We start from the raw sequence: 23,073 nt of genomic DNA, 5'->3' as shown, positions 1-23,073 counted from the left end.
GATCAAAATAAAAATGGAGAGAAACGTTTTGGTGTATATGTATAGAGTCTGGCCAAGTACTATTCTAGTACCTAAACCCAAGCCAAAGTTGGCATCTTTTCTTTTTGTGTTGCATAATATATGAAATCATGTTTTATGCATTAGCGTTGTGTGGGAACTAGATTATAGGGGCAAACTGTTAAAAATAGTGTCTTTAAAAAATACTGATTTATTGTCACGGGGAATTCATCCCTGATATGAGGTAAGTTAATGTCAAATTGACATACCCATATATACAAGAATACAATTCATTCAGTTTATGTAATTGCTATTTACCAGACTACTTTTTATGGGGATTTTCATTGAATAGTTATTGGTGATGGCCATTCTATTCTTGTTATAACCAAATCAAGAATGGGTCGAAGATCCCAATATACTTTCCTGTCTGGTGGCAAAGGTTGAAGAAAATCTTTAGATGATAAAACGGTGTCACTAGAATGAATACAGGTGGTCCATTTATTTTGATTATTGTGCTACTTATAAGCTATATTTTTATTTCAGGATGCGGTATCTCCCCCTTCCCATCTCCCAGTAACTGATATAAGAGAAAAATAGATTGAAAAAACATTGAGATGGTAGTAGATGTGATGTGGATATAGAAGGCCACAGGTTTAATCTGTGACATTTTGAAGGTTTTGGACTCTTCAGCACTAGAAGATATCATGAAATGTCTCAGCTACTTCTGTTTATTCAAACGAATCTACTCCAATTCAACTTTAATTCCTAATGACTTCATGGATATCTTGGCCACAGTAAGTGGCTTGTTATTACCTTCTTCGGAGATGTTTCTCAACTGCTCTATTTTAGTACCCATTCAAATACTATCCAGATTTAATGCTTTCCAAGCCAAGATGTGGTCCCTATTAATTACATTTTCCTAATGAAGTATCTTCTTTGGAAGAGAAGAGCTGTAGATTAGCTGCATGAAGCAAATATTCAACTTGGTTCTTAATACTTAAAATATTAAGATATTAATACAGAAAGCTTAATGGCAATTTATTTTGTGGGTGAAAAATGTTTATTTATATACTCTAATCCCATTCCAGATTGTATAAAGTGACTATTTTTGGAAGCTGTGGCACATGAAGAGTGTTAAATACATTTTTCCTGGTGGATTCTTAGACCACATTAATATTGCAAATCATAAATTGCATTTTTAAATTATAATTTCAAGGTTGATGAAAATCTGGCAACGGATCAATTTCAACTAAAATTTTAGCTCCGTGTTAATTGAAACTGGACCATCCATCTCTCTATCTTACTGAACATGTCTCTCTGAATGGAATTCAAGGTCAAATGAAGTCTTGTGAACTCAGATGGTTGGCATGAATAAGATAAGTTTTGTGTCAACATCTTTCAGAGAATTATGGAGTTAGCATACTATGACTAATCTTTGTTGCTTGGACTTAGTTACAAGCTGGCTCTAACTCATGATGTTTAAGAAGCTTTTTGTGAGCAGCTTGTATTGGTAAGTTTCAGTGGCTATTTTTGTGTATAAGTATGCATATGATTCTTCTTGGGAATTCCTTCTCAAGTAATGTTGAATTCAAAAGTCAGTTCATGACTTTGTGATATTGTTATACCACGGCTGCTTTAAAACAACTTGTATTGTAGATTCATTGCCCTTCTTCAGTATTTTCAGTGCTGCAAAACACCTTTCCTCCTCTTTGGTAATTATTTAATTGCTCTAACACAATTGGATGAGTGCTGCTTCTCCACATGTTTAATATTTATTGTGAAGAAGGTAAATTAATGGAAGGATACCATTTTTATTTGTTTATCATTATTCTTAAATGGATATAGATGGATTGCTTTCAGAGTGCTGCAAAACACTCTAAGAAACTACAGCATTTAAACAGAACCTTTGAACCTGAAAAGGTGTATGTGGATTGAAGTGAACACAGCAGTTGAATAAGCTCTGATTGGAACATCACAAGACATTCTGGATATTTGATATGCAGAATATCTTGAAGTGAGAAAGCTCATTTTTGTGTGGATCAGTTGTTTAAGCAGACTGTTGACTGTACGTACCGGTATATTCCCAATTGCCCCTTTGTAGCTTTGATCCCTGGAGTGGATGGGACTTATATTTTCAGTCCATTTTTATTGTTTCAAGGGAAGGGGTTAAGATTTCCCTTTTCAATTCCTGATTTGTTTTTCAGATTAGAATGCATTTGGGAAAGAAATCTCTACTACTTCCTTTAGAAGTTACTATTGCTGTTTGAACCTGAAGCAGCAGCCTCATTGATCGCCATATTAAATGTTCAGATGACTTCTTAAACAAACATATATTTGTTTCATATTTTTAAGATCAGCTTTGGCCCTGAGCTGGAATGTAACTGACTAATTCCTGATTTATCCAATTGTAGCCAGTGTCTTGCAAAGTCCTGATTTTGAGTTTTCAGAATAATGTCAAAAAACTGAACTTGAGACAGACTTCTCCCATTCACGTTTTTAAAGACTGCGGTTGAATTCTGCCATTGTATCTTTGTGTTTTCAATATCATTATTAGTTCCTTCTAAACAAAACTTCCAAATAAAATCAGAAATGACCCAGCTGTTCTTCTGCACTTCGTTCAAGACTAAGGAAATAGGCTTTGAGAAAGTTGACACATGTTCAACTTTTTTTGTTACCCTAATGTTGAAAAACTTTGACTATGGCTGCTCCCTCTATTTTTCAGAAACTAGATTATCTTTGTTTTTGATAAACTGTTCAAGGCAATCCATTAATTAGATCCTGTGGGAGAGTTAAATTGGTTTCAAATCCTGCCTTCGTTTTCTTCCTCTTTAGAGGGACAGGGAATGAGGGCTTAATTGTTAATGTGTATGCCATCCATACAGTGATATAACTCTTTTTATAGTATGCTAAGGTATGGTTTAAAATTTTAAAACCATGCACATATGTATGTGTATGTGTGTATATGCAGTGTATGTCTTTGCATTACATATGCTAACAACTATGCAACTATTTAATGTGTTACATAACTAGAACATTTTTGTGTTCAGTTATTTATGCAAATAGAGTATTCTATGCTAATACTTAAGGCCATGTTTCTCAGCCTTTATCTACAACTTTGACCTGTATCTAGCATTGCTACGTGGGGAATTCTGGGAATTGAATTCTATATATTTTAAACTTGCTAAGGTAGAGAAACTCCCTTGCGGAATCTGCTCTGGTTTCCTGTACTATATGATTTAAGGGTCCACAATGTAAGTTTATGCTGATTTGTATACTGTTTCCATGAGCTATTATTCAAGGAATGCTCATATAACTGAAGGATATTTGTTGAGCAGAAGGCCAGTTTGAAAAAAAACATCAAAGTCTTTGGCTAAAGCCTAAGACCTTGGATAATAATGTTCATAAAGTTTGTTAGCATTTTTTTTCCAAATATGAGAGGTAAGTATAATCATTTGTTAGTCTTATTTAGAGTAAGAAGAGCTGGTTTAATGCTTGAATGGACAATTCCTTTCTTTGCACCATCTATGCTGGTATTCAGTACAGGTAGTGGTCAACTTACAAGAGTTCATTTAGTGACCAGTCAAAGTTACAATGGCACTGAAAAAAGTGACGTATGACCATTTTTCACACTTACAAGCATCCCCACGGTCACATCATCAAAATTTAGATGCTTGGCAACTGACTCAATTTATGATGGTTGCAGTATCCCGGGGTCATGTGGTTCCTTTTTACAAACTTCTGACGAACAAAGTCAATGGGAAAGCTAGATTCATTTAACAACAGTGGCAAGAAAAGTTATAAAATGGGGCAAACTCACTTAACAAACGCTTCACTTAGCAACAAAAAATTTGGGTTCAATTATGGTCGTAAGTCAAGGACTGCCTGTATGTATGTGTACTTGAGCCTTTGTGTTAGGTTTCTACTTTTATTTTCCAACATTTCTGGAAAAGAGATTTTGACAGGAACATTTCGTTCTATCCGCAAAGAAAAAATAAAACTGAGGGTTACTGAATGGTTATTGAATGCTCTGAGTTTTGCCGTTGAATTAGCACATTTAGTAAAATACTAATATTGTTGATACTATTATTACTACAGTGTTTGGATAAGTCACATTTCATTTATTCTTGAAAAACAAATGAGACAGCAATCAGCTGAGGGGCTTTGGGTATATCTCTCTACTGCTGGTCATAGCTCTGTTTGTAGCTTTCATCTACCCATCAGAAACTGGTCACTCCAGCTGTGAGGCCCATTTCCAATTCTTGTTTTTCCTTGGCCATATGCTTTCTGTAGGTAGTTTGATTTGTCTTAGCAAAGCTCTTGTTCTTATTAGAAGATGGGTACAATTTTCATAGCAGCTTAGTGATACAGCTGGGAATAGATGGACACACTGGACAGGGAGTTTTGTTCTTTTTTACAATTTATTTCTTCCTTTGCTACAGATCAGGTTTTTAATGGACACTTAATTCCCAGAGTGACCAGTTTAATTCTTCTGATTTCTTAGGGATTGCATTGTTTTACTCTATCCAAGATATGAATTAGGTGCACCTTTGACTAGGTTGAACCATTTCAGTGGGATGACTGATCTCCTTGGGATTGGCTCTTTGTTATTGGACAGTACGACCAAGGTTATAATGTATTAGGAAATCCTGTCCATGGAAGTATGCTAAACATTGATATTAATCTCACCCAGTCTGTGTTTGTATATGACTTCTGCAAAAGGGTGACTAAAATGTTTTTGTTTCCTCTAATGGCCAACATTTCTCCATTGGTTTATAATTCTGAAGGTCACTTGGTTTCCCAAGACATCTCATATCCATTGTAAAAAAAACAACTATTAATAATCATTGAATTCATGCTTGTAGTTTCACATTAATATTCCAAAGAAAATAATAGTGTGATGTAACCTCCATCTAAACTTGCACAAGGTTCCCCCCCTTTTTTTGTCCAGCAGATTTTTCTGAGCCTGCAGGCAAATTCAGAAAGCAATTTAAGAAAACCATATCTAGCATCTTCCTTTAAAAGTACATCCTGACTAGGAGTTACAGTCTCCATGCATCTGGGGGAGGAAGGGGGGATAATTGGTTTGGAAAGAGAATTCCAAGTTGTAACACTAAGTACTGTAGACAGACAGACAGACAGACAGACAGACAGACAGACAGAAAGAAATTAATGACATAATGGCAAGAATTCTCCTATATGTGGCTTTTATCTGTTGCTTGGCTATATCTTCCTGTTGAAATGTGGGCTTTTTGGTTCCAAAAGTCAAAGTATATCCTTTTCTTTTCAACCTTTATAAGAAGCTTTCAGTCATGTTTATATTTCTATTTTGAATAGGATAGCACATGGATTTGCTTAACTGTTTCAAATTTATATTATCCCTATATATAATCTCTTCTTCTAATCAAATGAACGGTAGCTGATTTTTAATTGTCAGAGAGATAAAATGTGCTATAATAGTCTCTAAAGAAAAATTGGTTAAGAGGTGCATGTTTACATTAGGTCTTATTCTTCATCCATAAACAATATTTATATTAACTCCATTTATGGATTAATATTTTAGTTCACTAGTTTGCAGCTGCTTTTACTTGTCTCCAGTATTGATTGTTTACAGCGTAAATATAGAGCATGAAACAATCCTTTTTGAAGCCAGAATTACGTTTCTTAAGGATTCTGACCTCAAATAGATTTATGTGTTTTTATTGATATTAGAAATGTTCCCTGTTTTGAGAGTCTTTTAAGATAATGCTAGTGTGCATTCTTTCTTGTTAGTATAACAGTTACTAATTGGTATGAGGCTTATTGAAATTATGCTCTAGATCTTGGATAGTTCTTTGTGCACTCGATTAATATGTATTTACAGACCCCTCACATCTCGGACATTAACTGTTTCAACTCCTTCCCTCAAAACGACGCTATAGAGCACTGCACACCAGAACAACTAGACACAAGAACAGTTTTTTCCCGAAAGCCATCACTCTGCTAAACAAATAATTCCCTCAACACTGTTCAACTATTTACAAAGTGTACACTACTATTACTGTTAATCTTCTCACCACTCCTTATCATCTATCCCCTCCCACTTGACTGTTTCCTAGTATGATTTGATTGTTGATTGTACTCTATGACTATCATTAAGTGTTGTACATTATGATTCTTGATTCTTAACGAATGTACCTTTTCTTTATGTATACTGAGAGTATTTACACCAAGACAAATTCCTTGTGTGTCCAATCGCACTTGGCCAATAAACTATTCTATTCTATTCTATTCTATTCTATTCTATTCTATTCTATTCTATTCTATTCTATTCTATTCTATTCTATTCTATTCTATTCTAGTTCTTGTGCAGATAAGTCTTAGGTCAAATTAAGCCATTCCTTGATTTGTGTAACAGTTTAGTGTGAACTGGCTTCCTGCTGACTTTAGCTAGAAGCCCATACATACATACATACATGTGTGTCTTTGTGTTTTGTGTGTGCATTTCAATCATGTGTATCATTGTTTAAGCCGGTCAGCATAATGAGAATTTGAAAAGCAAGGGAACCCCCTATAAAAATAGAAACAGGAAGTTTAACTGCTGAAGATAGCTGAAAATAGAACAGGCATCTTTGTCCCCCAAACAGCTGTTAATGCTTCCATTTTCTAGAGTTAAGCCACATTATTGTTTTTGTTTTGTGGATTTTTTGAAAATGCCGTTTCTGTGATATGAAAGCTAATAACTCTTTTGAACAGTGTGTAAGGCATAGATTTCCATTTTTTTCTATGTTATTTCTGATTTAACATAAAGCCAAAATTCTGTTTTGCATACTATACCTTTTGGCTTAAGGATATAATGGAAAGATTTATGGTGTGAAAGTTGTAGAGCATATATAAGTATAGTGGCCCTGTATTTGTGAACCACTGTTTAGAAGGTTGTCAAATAAATATTTGGGACAAGGTGGTGTATATTTAGGAGTGTACAAAACAGCATTTCAGTTTTATACTTTAACAACATACCAGAATTGGAAGGGACTATGGAGATCTTCTAGTCCAATCCCCTGCTCAAGTAGGATACCCTATACCATTCTGGACAAATGGCTGCCCAATCTCTTCTCAAAAACCTCCAATGATGGAACACTTAACAACTTCCGAAGGCAAGCAGTTCCACTGGTTAATTTTGTTCTCATAGGGAGTTTCTCCTTAATTCCAGATTGCTTCTCTCCTTGATTAGTTTCCATCCATTGCTTCTTGTCCTGCCTTCTGGTGCTTTGGAGAATAGGCTCTTCTTTGTGGCAGCCCCTCAAATAGTGGAACACTGCTATCATGTCACCCTTAGTTCTTCTTTTCACAATTCTTGCAACAGTTCTTTATATGCTTTAACCTCTGGTCCCTTAATCATCTTTGTTGCTCTTCTCTGCAGTCTTTCTGGAGTTTCAACACCTTTTTTATATTGTGGCAACCAAAACTGGATGCAATATTCCAAGTGTGGATTTACCAAGACATTATAAAGTGGTACTAACACTTCAAATGATGTTGATTAATATTAGTATCATAAATGTACTTGATGAACATGGTATAATTTGAGAATATTTCATACTTTAGGCAACCCTGGTAGCTGAATATCCTTGTCTCATTCACATACGATATTTTCTGGTGTTAAAATCCTACTTAATTAGATATGGCTTGTATATTATGCTCATCTGGTATATAGCATGATGCTAAGCTCGTTCTCCTGTCACAGCTTTAGTTACATGAACGTTGAAATTTTTTGCTTCAAATTTTGATGAACTGCAAACCTTTGTATCATTTGACAGCGACTAATTTTAATGGTAATTTTTGAAACAAGCCATCTTTGTAAAATATGGATTAAACTGGCTTGCTTTCACTAACCAAATGAAAGATGAATGGCATTTTGATGTAATCAAATCAACTACTTAATTAAAAATGAAGGTTAAAGCTTTGAAGTCCTTCTAGCTTATGTCTCTGATTATTTAAGGACTTTGGGATAATGCAGTAAAATTCCAATATTAAACACATGCGTGAGGATGTGATTCAGTATATTAAGGATAATTACCTGACTTTAAAGCAAAGGCAAATATGAGATTGCATTATCTTGCAAAGTGATCTTAATGGATTATAAAGACTTCTAGGAAGGGGTTTCAATAATAAACGAGAACCAAAATTGATATTGCTTGTACAATTAAAGCAGCTACTTGTCTACAGCGATGATTAAGTACAAGAATAATTGAGGCTTTATGGAGTGAAGGAAGTAAGATTAATCTCAGGGACGAATTTGGCAAAGGGGGGTGAAGAAGGGATTAAATCAGGCTGTTAAAACTGGATTCTTCTCATTTTCTGAGAATGTGTGGTGATTTGCATATCTTGATGGAGAGCTATTTTTGTCCATTCACAAGAAAGAGAGTCAACGGAAGGCTCTGATTATTGCCATCGTGGACAGAAGGGAACCTACTCAATAGTAATTGCATCATTTGATTGCGTAAAATAGGGAGAATATTCCTTTTGCAATGCTTGTGCAACAGAGAGACTTTTTATGCATGGGTTATTAGGTCAGACACAGCTGGCACTATCCCACCCTTATCTTCAGTGGTGGAAATATGCTGCTTGGGAATGGGACACTGCCTGTCTTTCTCAGCTGTATTTTTCTTTGCTGCCCTTTTGCCTTTCTGCAGTGTAGAACTACATCCTTCAACTGCAACTTCATTTATGTATCTCCTTAAAGGGAGATTTGTTTCTTGACTGGGTGATGTAAAGAGGCTTTTAATTTTTTTTCCTGATTTTTTTTTAAAAAAATGCATTAATGGAACATTGCTGTTGCACCTCGATGATGGATCTTAGGCTTTCAATTCCTGGAAATGGGATAGCTCTTACAGAATAATTGCAGGTGGATAGATCTGATATAATTCCTCCCCCTTGGAAGGTTACCAGTTAATTTACTCAGATCTTTTATTGTTCATTTATCAAAGAAAAAGAAGTTCCAGATTTCATCAGTAGAACTATGATGCCACTGTACATTTGTTATCTTTTTATATCAATAATACAATACTCAGCTCCATTCAGTTGCCCTGACCACCCCAATGCAAGAGATTACAGGAATTAAAAGGGGAAAAAATATAGATCAAGTCAGAACACTTTCTGATGGCCCTGCAGTTCTTGATGGGGAATATTAAATTGGTCTGTTCCAAGCATCTGATGGGCCTAATTCGGTTCCAGAAGGAACCTTGCTTGTTCTTGAAGATTAGTTCTGTTGAATAGTCCAAACTGAAGTCCTAGTATGTCCTGGAATGAGAGGGCATTGGGGCTTCTGGATTGGATCACACCCAAGCAGCCCCTCCTTACACAGGGATCCTGGAACTCTCCTTGGTTTACAGAGGAGTTCAGGGAGATAAGTGTTTGAAGGGTACCTGGAGTGCTACTGAAGACCAATGAGAAGTGAATTAGATCCAATATAGATTAGAACTGCTATTATAACCTACTTTGTGGTGGTAAGAGCAGCAAAACGTCAATATTTCTTTGCCATTTTTATGTCCACAGATCTACCTGATGGTCTTCTTTCAAGTGACCTGACTCTCCCTGGTAGGAGGTAGCTGTTATGTCTACCTATAAGGTTACTCTGAGGAATTGGCAAGGTATCTGAAAGCCAATTAGATTTGTATCAAGTTAAACTATAGCTTTCAAGCAGTCCTGCGGAGGTGACTGAAACAGGATCTAACTTGGTTATTAGGGAGGAGTTTTTTTCCTGTTGAACCTGATAAAAGGGATCAGGATTTGTGTAACTATTAGCTTTGCCATCTTTGTTTGAAATCCGTATTCCACAATGTTGGCTAAGGCTTCCAGGAGATAACGTTGGGTCTTGGCAGTAATAAAGGGATGGTCCCGCCATCTCTAAAGGAAGCAGTGGGCTGCCTCTTCTTCATAACAACAATCTCCCTCAAATGACAATTGTCCAGAATCATCCGATGATTTTGTACAATTGTCATCCAATTTACAATTTTTGCTTTTGGGGGAAGGCGATGGAGAAGTTGATTGTACAGCAACTTCAGAGGACTCTGCAGAAGCAGATTATCTGAATGTCTTTCAGTCAAGATTCAAGCTAAGGTATGGGGCTGAGAACACATTATTTACTTTCTAGGATGATTTCTAATGGGAATGGGGTGGTGTGTGTGTGTGTGTGTGTGTTATTCTTTTGGACCTAGCTGCTTTTGATACTACAGGTAGTCCTCGACTTATGATCACAATTGAGCCCAGAACTTATGGTGGTAAGTGAGAAATTTGCTAAGTGTATTTTGCCCCATTTTATGACTTTTCTTGTCATGTTTGTTAAGTGAATCACTGCTCTTATTAAATTAGTAACACGGTTGTTAAGTGAGTCTGGATTCCCCATTGACTTTGCTTGTCAGAAGGTCACAGAAGATGGTAACATGATGTCAGGCAATGCAACTGTCATAAATATGAACCAGTTATCAAATATCTGAATATAAATCACATGACCCTGGGAGTGTGGCAGTGGTCATAAGTCACTTTTTCCAGTGTCTTTGTAACTTTGAATGGTCATTAAACAAACTGTTGTAAGTTGAGGACTACCTCTATTCATCATGATACCCTTTTGGACTGGGTCCAGAATTTGGGGGTGTGCTGCCTACATATGAGACCTTTTTCTGGAGTTCTATTTGTCTATTCTGGAAGATTCTGGAAGAGAAGGCTAGGCTAGAGATCCCATCAACAAAGAAATAGACCTCATGATCAAGCTTTCTTAGTGATTCTCCCCCCTCCTTTGGAACAGCTTGTCTCTGGATATCTGAGCTACCCACTCCCTGTTACATTTTCAAAATTATGGATTCTTGAAGACACTGTTCTTCAAGAAGGCATTTAGAAATGATTGAAAAAATATATTTTCCCTTAGTGGTGGGGATTGATGGCGATTTGTTACTCTTCTTCCAGTTTTACCTCTATTGTACATAATACCTTGTAAGCAGTTTAGAGTCCTGGGAAATGGAGAGGTGTGTAAATTGAAGCAATAAAGAAATAAAGAAACCAGCAACGTAGCCTTTTCCGATTCTTAATGCATGGAAGAGGCTCAGTAAATTGTTTTACCACCTACTTCATTCAGTTGCCTTCATCCTTGTTCCGTATTTCATCTCCTGGCCTCCAGATCGCAAGGGTAGACAGAAAATACTTTTCATTTACTGTATCAAAGCAAGCTGTTGCCATTGGTCTTTTTGCTCTGTGGCATTCAGTGAATAATTTGAATTGCATATCCCCAATGTTTTCTCTATGCCATGTAGTTCCTGCATTAATGTACAGTATCAGAAAGATTAGTAGCCTTTGCTCATAATTGGCCTTTGTTTTGTGATGTTTTAGTTAATTTTCGATAGTTTGATGAACTACATAAAAAAGAAATATTTAGTAGGTAGGAAGCTGCTCTTAAAGTTAAGGTTGGCATTTCCTACAGAAACTTGAATTTCTTTCTTTCTCCTTATGGTATATTTAGTTGCTTCATACATTAGATAATTTCTATGACTCACTGATTGACCTTAGGCGTCACCAACCTCAGAAAACATTATGCAAATAACAGTGGGTACTAAAACTGTGTGGGCTATTTTGTACAGCTTGGGGGAAAGCTATACGTGGCCTCCATTCTGATAGCAGAATGCCATTCTAATAAGTAAAGAAATCAGTATATAACCCGTCATCTCAAAATATACCAAATGCCAATGCTAAGTAATGACATTATTAAATATTTATAAAGGCTTTATAGCAATTCTACAAATGCTGTCTTCAATATACAATCTTATTACAGTATGTTCTCCTTTAAAATCCAGCAATAAAAATACGTTAATTATTTATGTATTAAATTTCTACATTACCCATCTCACCTCAAGTGACTGCCAAATTAGCTGGTTTAAAAGCAGAATTAAGGTGAACACGGGATTATGTTCACCGAAGTCAAGAAGTTGGAAATTAAAATAGAGGCCACAATTATAGATATATCTCATGACATTAATGATGCCATACAAAATTTTGACTTAAGTCAATTTGGTAACATTTTTCAGCCAAGGATAAATTTATATTTTGAGAGTAAGTGATGAGTGCATACACAAAATGGCAGGGGTATCTCCCAATTTTCAGTATAATTGCCATTGTGGACACAAGCAGTGAGAAAACACATGAGAAGTCAAATTAGTCCAGAAAGAATCCCATTTGCATAAAACCTTTGTGGAGAAGGTTGTATAAGATCTGCACCCGGTGAATAATTTTTTGCTTCCTCCAGATTTAGGCTGACTGAACAAAGGAAAGTAAGAGTAGGTGGAAAACTAATTATAGATAAACATAGCTTTGACTCTACGGTGTCATTATTGATTGTGGGGTACTTATTTGTCAAGGTAGCAACCTCAGTTTCTAAAATCTCTGGTTGTGGAATTTTTCTGAATTTGAGATGGCCTTAATTCTGAACTTTTTCTATTGAATTTCCTTGATTTTATCAGTATTGATTTATAGTTCCAAGCTTTTTCCCTGGTTTCTGGTAAATCAGCTTGTGTGATAAATAGGATTTGTTAATGATGCATAGTTCATATTTTTAATGTTTCCAACAGTAAACATAATTAATCATGTTTCTTAATGAGAAGAAATTAGTATAGTAATTGGTTGATTATATGCCATCAAGTTGATATTGACTATTAGCAGCCACATAGATTTCTTGTCTCCTTTTGAATGTTGTGTTTATATACTCATGAAAAAATGGAGCCTTGGCTTCTGATTGGACATTAACCAAATGCATAGCAGTTAAAATATATATGCAACATAAACCGCTGTGCAATATGTAGTTAATCCATATCTTTTCCCCCCTGCAGGTTCCAGTTGCACATTGTTTAGGACCCATAGGACATTACAAGAGAAAGTTCTGTTCTGTGTGCAGAAAGCAGTTGGAAAGTCCAGCATTTCGTTGTGAAGGTAAGCTCCAAAAAGAATGGATTATACTACTAATCAGCATAGCTTAATTTCATTGTTAACACCTTTTCCCTGATTTCAATCTATGTTTTTCTATGAAAAGAAAATGTTTGAGTGTTTCTTTGATCTTTAAAGGAAGTCTGAAGCCTTGGTAGAAAAAAAATCAAAAGAAAACCTGTATTCTCCTTTGCAATGGAATTGCTTTCAGCAATGAATCATATTCCTTTGTGTTTCATGGCATTCACGATTGAACGGGGAATTTACTCTTGTTGTTTATAAGAATTAGAATTAGAATACTTTATTTGGCCAAGTGTCAGACAAGGAATTTGTCTCTGATGCAAAAATTTTCAGTGTACATGCAAAACAACAGATTCATCCTCCTCCTCCTCATCGAATAAAGAAGATAATAAGAAGGATAAATGATAATAATACAGCCATACTACATTGGTAAATATATTGTACTAAAGGTGGACCCCAACCTTTTGGGTACCAGGGACTGGTTCTGTGGAGAAAGGTTCTTCCATGGACTGGAAGGGGTGTGGTTTCATGTGCTGCTTGCATCCTGCCAATGGCAGATTCGCTTGTATGCACAACCTGGTTTCTAGCATGCCGTGAACTGATGCCGATCCCTGGACTCCAGGTTGGGACCCCTGCTGTACATAGACGTTAGACAGCACTGTGAAATTTAACTGCTTAGCAGATCATCTCATTTAAATAACTTTTAAATTCGTATTCACAATACTTTACTTACAAATTTTACAACGGTAAAACAATTGTAATATTTTTTTAAAGGTTATCCTGAAAAAAGGAAGTATAGAGGAATATAGAGATGCACGTGGGTAAACAGACACAGAGGGAGGTTCATTTTGCTTTTCCCCATTTATTTCAGTATGTGAGATACACGTACACACAGACTGTGCCCCCTTTGCTTGCAGTGATTGTCGTCAGTGCCATCAAGACGGTCATCAAAATCATGTAAGTATACCTTTACCTAGTTACATTTTTATCAAAGTAGCAAAACATTAAATGTTATCTACAGTATGCAGTGTTAGAAGGAAAACTAAAACAAGGACAAAAAGAAATCAGAAAAAAGGAAAAAATTGCTTGTGATTGTGTATGCCTCTGTGTATGTATGAGTGAATTTTACATACTCTATGTAAACATATACATAAATATTAAACACTATTGTAAAACATCATTAATATAGTTAATTAATGGTGATGAATTTCAATAAATTCCCCAAGCTCTTTGTTGTTAGATTACTTTTTCAGCTAAATAAATTTCCCATACCTTTAAATATTGCTGATTCAATTAAAAATGTATCCTACCTTTTCAATGTTTTTCAGTAACAAATTTGGTAGATAACAACAAAAAATAATTTGTAGCCAGTCATACAAGTGCTGTATAGAAATATGATAAATAAATAAATAATAAATGAGCAATGTTGCCACATTTTTTTGAAACTTTTGACCCAAGAAAATAACTAGTAGAGCATTGTTACTAAAGTCGTAACCAGTTTTATCTGTTGACAAATCTAAGTTAAAATCTATTCAATGATAGCTTTAAAGATCCTGTTTTAGTAGATTTCAGATGCAACAGGCAGAATTTCCATCCAATCTTCTTTTTGATATAGCACGAATGTCCTGCTGAAACAATCTGGACATAATAATTAATATAAAATGCAAAAGGACATACTAATTTTTCCTTCTTTGCATTGCTGAAAGTCCTTTGCATAATAATATCATTAATAAGATAAGGTAAATTATGCCACCATCTCCTCCATTTAAGCTACTATGGAAATAGTAAATCAATGCAAATTACATAATTTGTATTTAAAAGATATTTAGGAAGAGCAAATATGCCAGCCCATGTATGATGCATTAAATTAAGCGTTCATTGCATAATGTAGTGAAAGTTTAGAGTTTAGTGCCTCTTGGGGATTGCTGTCACAGACAATTCAATGCCACAGCGAGCTCCAGTGAAATTCATGAAGTTCAATTCCAAACCTCGCCTCCCAGAGTTTACTGAGTTTTTAAAAAATAAATATACTCAATATAAGAGTTCCATATTGAAGAGATGCACCAGATGTTAAATGAAGGGTGCATGCATTGATTTTCAGATATTATTTATGGTCATAGTTGATGAGATCCTGTCAGCTTATGAAGGAATGGCTGATTTCAATTCATTTGAACGAAATTAGGGCTATGAACAATCCTTTTCCATAATTATTTGGGTTTGCTTTGAATAACATGGGAAATAAATTTGCTTAGCGATACATAAAACAAAATTTTCTAAGTCTTTCACATGTAGATGAATAACTGGCTGTTCAATATAGTCATTAAGATTGCTGAAAGTATGTTTTACTTGACTTTCTGTATGATCTTAGATTCTTCAGATATGATAATGTAACTATTTTAGGGATTTAACGTCCTGTGAGGCTTTAAAAACGTGTGATAATAATAGCAACAATAATTTATTTATTAAATGATAACAATAGATTATTATATGTATATGTGATACACATACATACATACATACATACATACATACTTACTTACTATACACAGGTAGTCCTCAACTTACCTCAGTTTATTCAGTGACTATTTGAAGTTACAGTGGCTCTGGAAAAAGTGACTTATGACCATTTTTCACACAACCATTGCAGCATCCCCATTGTCATGTGATCAAAATTCAGACCCTTGGCAGCTGACTCGTATTTATGACAGTTGCAGTATTTCTGCATCATGTGATCACCTGAAACCTTCTGACAAGCAAAGTTAATGGGATAAAGCTAGATTAACAACCATGTTGCTAACTTAATAACTGCAGTGATTCATTTAACAACTGTAGCAAGAAAGGTCATAAAATGGGGCAAAACTCACTGAACAACTCTCACTTAGCAGCAGAAATTTTGGGCTCAATTGTGGTTGTATGTCGAGGACTGTCCTACTGCTTAACTCCCAGTGATCCTGGGTGGTTACTCTGGTAAAATCAGTAAAGATTCTTTTGACTCAAACTTCACTAAACTCTTGATGATTGGCTGTCTATTGGGATTTCTTTGGCAGCCACACAGAAATAATTTGCCTCTGCTTTCTTCTGAGATATCCTTAAAAAATATTTCTCAGTATTGTCTGTTGGGTAGCTTTCGGATACTTTCCTATCCAAGGACCCTGTTAGGGCAAAACGTTATGACGCCCTCTTAGCGTAATTCTTGTGATTCTGCTTCTCTTTATAGGATATGTACCATCATCACTGGAGGGAGGGAAACCTTCCATCAGGCTCACGTTGCAAAGTTTGTAAGAAAACCTGTGGCTCTTCTGACGTGCTCTCGGGTATGAGATGTGAATGGTGTGGCATCCTGGTAAGTATATTAAGGCTTAGACAAGTCTCCAAGGAAACACAGGATAAATATATTCAAAGGAAAGAAAGTTATCTGTGGAGATTCTCAGTCACTCAGGTCATGGTTGCCCCAAAGGTACTTTTTCAAGAGGCAACTAGATTTTTGTTTTTTGTTTTTTTTAAAGACTTTTTCCTTCTCATCTAAGAAGCTTCTTCATCTCTGACTGGATGGTGGGGAATGGAAGGATTTAACAACTTGCTAAAAGAATGTAAATGACCAGCTGTCTGCAAGGAGTATAAACCTTCCATTCCAGTCAGAGCTGAAGAAGCTCTTGGATGAGAAGCGAAGTGTCTTCAAAGAAAAACTAGAAAGTCCAGTTGCCTCTTGAAAAAGCACCTTTGGGACAGAAAAGAAAGTTGTTCTCCAAAAGATCTTTACTGTAACTGTGCAAAACAAAACACAATATTGAAATGTGTGTGAAACCGCAAAGCATCTACTCTGGGAAACCATCGTGGCCTTTGTGGTATTCCCTAGATTAAAAATAAAAATTGTTATTTAAATTCATAGAAGAGTATTGGTATAACATAAAATTAGAGATTAAATGTTTAGCCTTCAAAGCAGAACATTTGTTCCTTCTTCTTTTTTTTAATATAAATTTTATTTGTGTTTTCACAAAAACAATACAAATAAAACAACTTTTTTTGAGAATAGCATGATCCCGGGTTATCACTTCTCCATACAGACACAAACTCAATTTCATATTCATCTTTGTGTTCTATTCTATGTCTTACTACTATTTTAACATTTTCTCCATAATTTTTCCCCTCCCTTGGTTTTCTCAACTTTATTTTTAATTATCTCATATTTAAATTCAATTATATATCTTTTTCTAAGTTTCAATGTCTTTCTAATCATTATATTTATACTTTTGTCTGTCCTGCTTCAATTTCATATTACCTTTTCTCATTAAACAAATTTTCCCCTGTAGTTACTAATTGGAGTATGACACCTTTATATCTTTTAATTTTATCCATTCAACTCTTGTTTAAACTTCAATTGATGCCTTTAGAATTATAACATTCAGTATAGTACATAACATCCAATCGAATTCTGCTTGATACATTCTTAAAATACATACTATGTTCTTTATATATATATGTGTGTGTGTGTGTGTATTTATAACAATAGTAAATAAAACACTCATTCCATTCCAATTCAATTCTATCATTAATATTAGTTACAATCTTAACGTCTTTAACATTTCTTTTCAATTGAACATCATACTTCCTTGGGAACACTTATAAACTTTCCATAATTAATTCTTTTTTTCCACCCATATTTCTCTTCACTTATATTTTTATAAATCATTAATAATAATTAAAATGTTCCCATCCTTTCCTAATTTCATTCTCTCATTCACTTTATTTCATTTATTTATTAACAAACATTCAATTGCATTACAATAAGTATTTTATCCTCATTTTAATCATACATTGTTTCATATTTCCTAGAATTATTTGTATTTCTAATATAACAATACTATCTTATGTACCTTTGCAGAATCCTTCAATTACATTTTCACCCATTATGTCTAAATGGGCTTATACTTTGAATCCTTATACATTTTCCTTGTTTCTCTATATCTTGTTTCTGTCTTTTATAACTTCTTTTCCTTTCCTTCTTCCCCCTCTTCTTCTCCCTCCCCTTTTTGCCCCCTTGTCTCTCTACTTCTAATTCTCTCTTCTGTAATCCTCTCTTCTGTTGCTTCCTAATATTGTAATTATTTTTCAAACTATTCTTTTTTTGGTTGTTTTTTTCAAATCTTAAACTTTTCACTCTCTTTCCCCCCCTTTCCTTCCCCCCCCCCCCACATAAAATCGTTAAAGATGGCTTCTTCTTTGTCCCAACCTTCTTGTTCTACAAGCGTTTCTTGTTGTTTCTCATAGTTCCAGATCTCCATTTCTAAAAATTGAAATACGAAGCCAAAAGAACCTCTTCCTTCTTGTGCATCTTCTTTCTGTCTTTTAAGTTCCATTTTCAGTTCTTCCAAAAGTGATGCCATTTTAAACACTTTTAAACAACCACCCAATTGATTTTAGTCATTTAAGTCCAATCGCCAAAAATCCAAAAATCACTAAGTAATCCAAATAACCCAAAGCTGTTTCTTCTTGCTTCTTTTTTCCACTTTCTCTTCCTGGGGTTCTATTATTTTGTTACAAAGTTTCCGTTAGAATATATCTTTTTTTTTTTAAACAAATTTTATTAATTTTAAAGACAAACAAAACAAAACATCATTAGACATTAAAAACATAAAACCTCTTTCCATTATAAATCTTTACAAGGCAGGTAAAACATTATTTTATATCACATACTTCTAATTTACCCCATTTCCATGTAGACCCATAAATTCCCTTTAACAAATTTCACATTATTTCTCTTTACTCTTATTCAATCACATTTCTTTTCTATATTTATCTGCTATTCAATCATCATATTTATATTTCCCTCTGGCTTGTTTACAATTGTTCTCATCTGGCATTCCTCCGAGATTTTATTAATTCTCAGTTAAGCATACACACACAAAACACAAAAACGTAAAACTTCCTTTTAGAAAGTAGCTTGGCCCCAGATTACCTCTTTTTGTATGGACTTCAATTAAATTCATGCTCTTCTTGTATACCATTACCTATCTTGTTTACCATTCTATATCTTCTATATAACTCCTCCCCTCTTTTCCCTCTTCTTAATTCTATTTTATATATTTCATCTTGCTTTAAGTCAATATTTTTATATCTTTTGTCCATTTTTTTCCATTTACATCTGTCTCATTTCCAATATAAAAAAGAATAGTTTCCCCTGGAATCACTAATCAGAGTATGATGCCTTTCTATCATTCCCCTAAATTGAAATTTGAAATAACACCTAAATCCCAATCTGATTCTGCTTAGTACATTACTATTTCAAAAACAGATACTACAATAATAAATCTATAATAACATCAGCACATTAGCCCGTTAAACTCTATAGTTAAACTAATATTTTAAACATTTCCTTTAATATTTTATTAAAACTTAAAATCATTCATTATTAAACATTTTAACACTGTACTTTAATATTTTAATCTTTTATTGAATCTTATAAAATTCCAATTTTCTATTTTTAATACAAATACAAATACTACAATACTATCATGTGTACTTTGCAGAATCCCCCCCCCTTTTTTAAATCATACATTACCCTTTGTCCCTAAAAAAAATTTTCTTTTTCCCATCTTGTTTTATACCTTTGTAACTTTTTCCCCCCTTTTCCCTTTCTTTCTTGGCCCATCTAGACTTTTCCCCCACTCCTCTCCAAACCTCCGCCTTCTTGGCTTCCCCTCTCTGTTGTATTCTTCTTTCCTTTTGCTTTCTAGCATTATATTGTTTTTGCATCTTAATTTTCTCTTTCATAGATATTTTTTTAAATCTTAAGTCCTTCTTTTCCCTCCTCTCTATCTCCTTTCTTTCTTACTCAAACTTTTTAGTTCATTAAAAATGGCTTCTTCTTCCTCTGCTTCTTCCAGCTGTTGTTGAATTTGCTGACACATAGCAAGCGCCATTTCTAAAAAACAAAGGGCTTCTCCCATAGCGTCCTTGCCTTCTTTCCTTATTTTTACATATTGTTTTTTTAGTTCATCGAGAGATAGAGCCATTATAAACTTTTTCTTCTTCTTTTTCTTTATCCTCTTGTTATTAAGCCAATCAAAATATTTCCAAACTTAAAACAATTCCCCAAAATCCCAAAGTCATCAAACAGTCCAGGCAAAGCACAAACTTCTTCCTTTTGCAGTTTCTCTTCCTGGGGTAATGTCAATTAGGGAAAGAAACCCAATCTGTATTTTAAATCTTTTTTGCAATTAGTTTCTAGTCTCTTAATCTTCAAGGCATCTCCTCCAACAAAGTCTTAATATAATTTTTTTTTTCCAAGCCTCTCCCTTCCCACTTATAACAAAGGGCTTTAGATTTTTACCTTCTGTTAGAAAGCAGATTTTCCATGTCCATTTGTTAGTTCCATAAGGGAGGGAGAGTAACTTTCCCTTTCAGCACTTTCCTTCGCCGCTTTAGAAAACCTCCATTGGGAACATTGTAGCATCCAAAAAAATAGTAGTTTTCCAGGTATTAAATATGTCCTTAAAGTCCCGGTTCAGCCAAGAAAAACTTTCATTTTGAAACTTCCTCCTTCTTCCTCCTGCACATTCTTAAGCCAGTTGCCGGCTTCTTCGTGGCAGCCATTGAGACCGCCGCTCCACCGCCTTGAGAAAAGGGGGTTATTGCCGGCTGGGGAGGGGGTCTGCGATACCCCTCAACCCCTGTCCGGATCCCCCCTATCTTCAGCTGCCCCAACAGGGCAGCCTTATCCTCCAGGCACCAAGACGGCTAGCACGGCAGGGATCGTGGAGAATCGCGAATCCCTGCCGTCACCAAAGCCTGGCAAACTGGAAGTCCCCTTAGAATATATCTTTTAGGAATCTTGTTAAAATTTCAGTAAGTTCCTTTTAGTTCCAGGCAGTCTCCTCCCTTTTTCCAGATCCTGCCCTTTTATTCTTTCCTTTTCTCTCCTTTCCTTCTTTTAAAGGTTTTTGAGTATCCGAAAGTCTTTATTCTCCCTTTGACATTTTATTTTCAGCTTAAATGCCTATTGATGTCAAAGTGGATTTTTGTCAATTTCTTACTTAAATCTCTTAGCTGTCAGTATAAGGAAGGGAAGAAAAAAACAAACCAAATCCTTTCCCTTCCCTTTCTCCTTCGCTGCTTCAAAATCTTCTTTGGGAACAATGTGATTTTTTATAGTTCAAATTCCAGAGTACTTTACGTTGTTGCTTTTTCAATTCAACCTGGTCAACCAAAACTTTCTCTTCTTATCTTCCTCCTGCACATTCTTTTCTGGTCAAGTTCTTCTTTGAGGTGGCCATTTCTGACCACCGTTGCAACCGCCTTCGGGAAAGGGAGTAATGGCCAGCTGAGGAGGAGAGATGCGGCTCTCCTCGACCCTGCAGGCAGTCTCCCCCCTCTTCAACACCTCTACGGGATGGCTTAGCCCCAAATCCAGCCGGCTCGGGGTGCTCCAGCGGCGAGCACAGATCGAAACTGTGCACGATCGCAGATTTCAGTCCGTCGCTGAAGAAGCTCAAACCGGAGGTTAACATTTGTTCCCTCTGAATAGCAGCGTTAAATAGAAAACTGGAGTTGGCTTGAAGGACAGAAATAACCTACGATTATTTCCACCATTAAAACTTAATGAGCAGAGGTGGGGATGGACAAAGAAGTCAAGATGGTGACCACAAGGATGTGATTGAACTTGATTCAGTCTGCCTGTTTTTCATGGCTGCCATCTTGGCCCTTTTGCCCACACTCTCTGTGGATATCTCTCTAGTTGAGAGAAAGGTGCATGAGGAAGTTTTGGTGAGATTTCAGCATACAGGTGGTCCTCAGTTAATAACCACTCATTCAACAACTCAATAAAAGCATTGAAGGAGTGGTGCTTACAACCAGTCCTTAAAGTTCTGGATCTTTCAGTGCCCCATGGTCATGGGTATGTGATCCAGTCACTCAACAACCAGCCTGGATTTCCATGATCAAATAATTGTGATTTGCAGCCTTCCCGGCTGGCTCCCCACAATCAAAATCAGCAGGGAGTTTGAAGTCCTCACTTAATGACCTGCAGTAATTCACCTAATAATGATAACCGGAACTTGCCAAGACTGCTGTTATTTAACATTCCAGACATGATTTTGCACTTTAGAACTGCATTGCTTAGCAACAGAAATTCCAGTCTCAATTATCATTAAGTGAGGACGTATGTGTGTGCCTTGTCCCTTTTTGCTTTTACTATTAAAAGCAGGCTATTAAAGTTTCACCTGAATTAAATTTGAAAGTACTTTTGTTTTCTATTCTGTTGTCAGAACTTGAATCCATCCAAGCACACAAAATATCTTTTGCGCTGTAGATATCAAGGAAGAGAAGACATGTGGTTAATCTTTTACCTTAATTAGCAAACAAGATAGAAAACATTCTAACAATCAGCAATCCAAAATTCCTGATGTTCTGTTGGCTACTTATTAAATCGAATAAGCTTCAGAATTATTAGCATGGTGTGTCTGTTCGGTTAATAAATCTCTACAGATGGTAACATTTCTGCTAGTTACATATATATTGGAACAAAGGAGCCAGTTTGGTCTAATGGTTAAGGCACCAGGTTAGAAACCAGAAGACTGTGAGTTCAAATCCGGCCTTAGCCATGAAAGCTAATTGGATGACCCTGGGCCAGTTGTTCTTTCTCAGTTTAACTCACCTCACAAGGTTGTTGAGGGGAAAATAGGAGAAAAAAGGAGCATTAGAGATGTTCATCATCTTGGGTTGTTTATAAAAACAATAAAGGAGCGATATTCATTAAATAAAAATTTAAGAATAAGAAAAAGTAAAACAGACTAAGAGAGTTAATTTGATGTAGTGGATAAAGCAACAGGCTAGAAACTAGGAAACTGTGAGTTATAATCCTGCCTTAGGCTCAAAGCTAGCTGGGTGACTTTGGGCCAGTCACTCCCTCTCAGCCCTCTCATGGGAAGAAAGCACTTTTAAAATGCCGCCAAAAGACTTGTAGGGACTTGTACAGTTGTTGCCAGGAATCAAAGCTGACTTGGAAATACACAGACGCACGTAAAAGAAGTCTGATATCATGAAGTAGAACCATAGAGTAAGAGTAAACATAAAAAAACGGGATAAATGTTAACTATTATTTCTGATGCTATCGGT

At 35.5% G+C, this 23,073-nt stretch overlaps 1 protein-coding gene across 2 annotated transcripts in view; it reads left to right on the top strand.

The window, feature by feature from the left end:
* Positions 1 to 23,073, top strand: part of DGKQ (diacylglycerol kinase theta) — an 85,128-nt gene that overhangs the window by 18,191 nt on the left and 43,864 nt on the right. For both annotated transcript variants that reach the window (XR_015742115.1, XM_087926389.1), the window contains exons 3-5: positions 12,846 to 12,945; positions 13,832 to 13,917; positions 16,178 to 16,303. Coding sequence is in view for 1 of the 2 variants with exons in the window: in XM_087926389.1 (XP_087782515.1) it covers positions 12,846 to 12,945; positions 13,832 to 13,917; positions 16,178 to 16,303 (312 nt within the window). In the remaining variant the exon portion in view is untranslated. The remainder of the gene's footprint in view (positions 1 to 12,845; positions 12,946 to 13,831; positions 13,918 to 16,177; positions 16,304 to 23,073) is intronic.

Source organism: Pseudonaja textilis, chromosome 2, assembly GCF_049901715.1.
Source record: "Pseudonaja textilis isolate UNSWEBS1 chromosome 2, rPseTex1.2, whole genome shotgun sequence".
Classification (NCBI taxonomy): Eukaryota; Metazoa; Chordata; class Lepidosauria; order Squamata; family Elapidae; genus Pseudonaja; species Pseudonaja textilis.
This window is presented reverse-complemented; position numbering and strand designations above follow the sequence as displayed.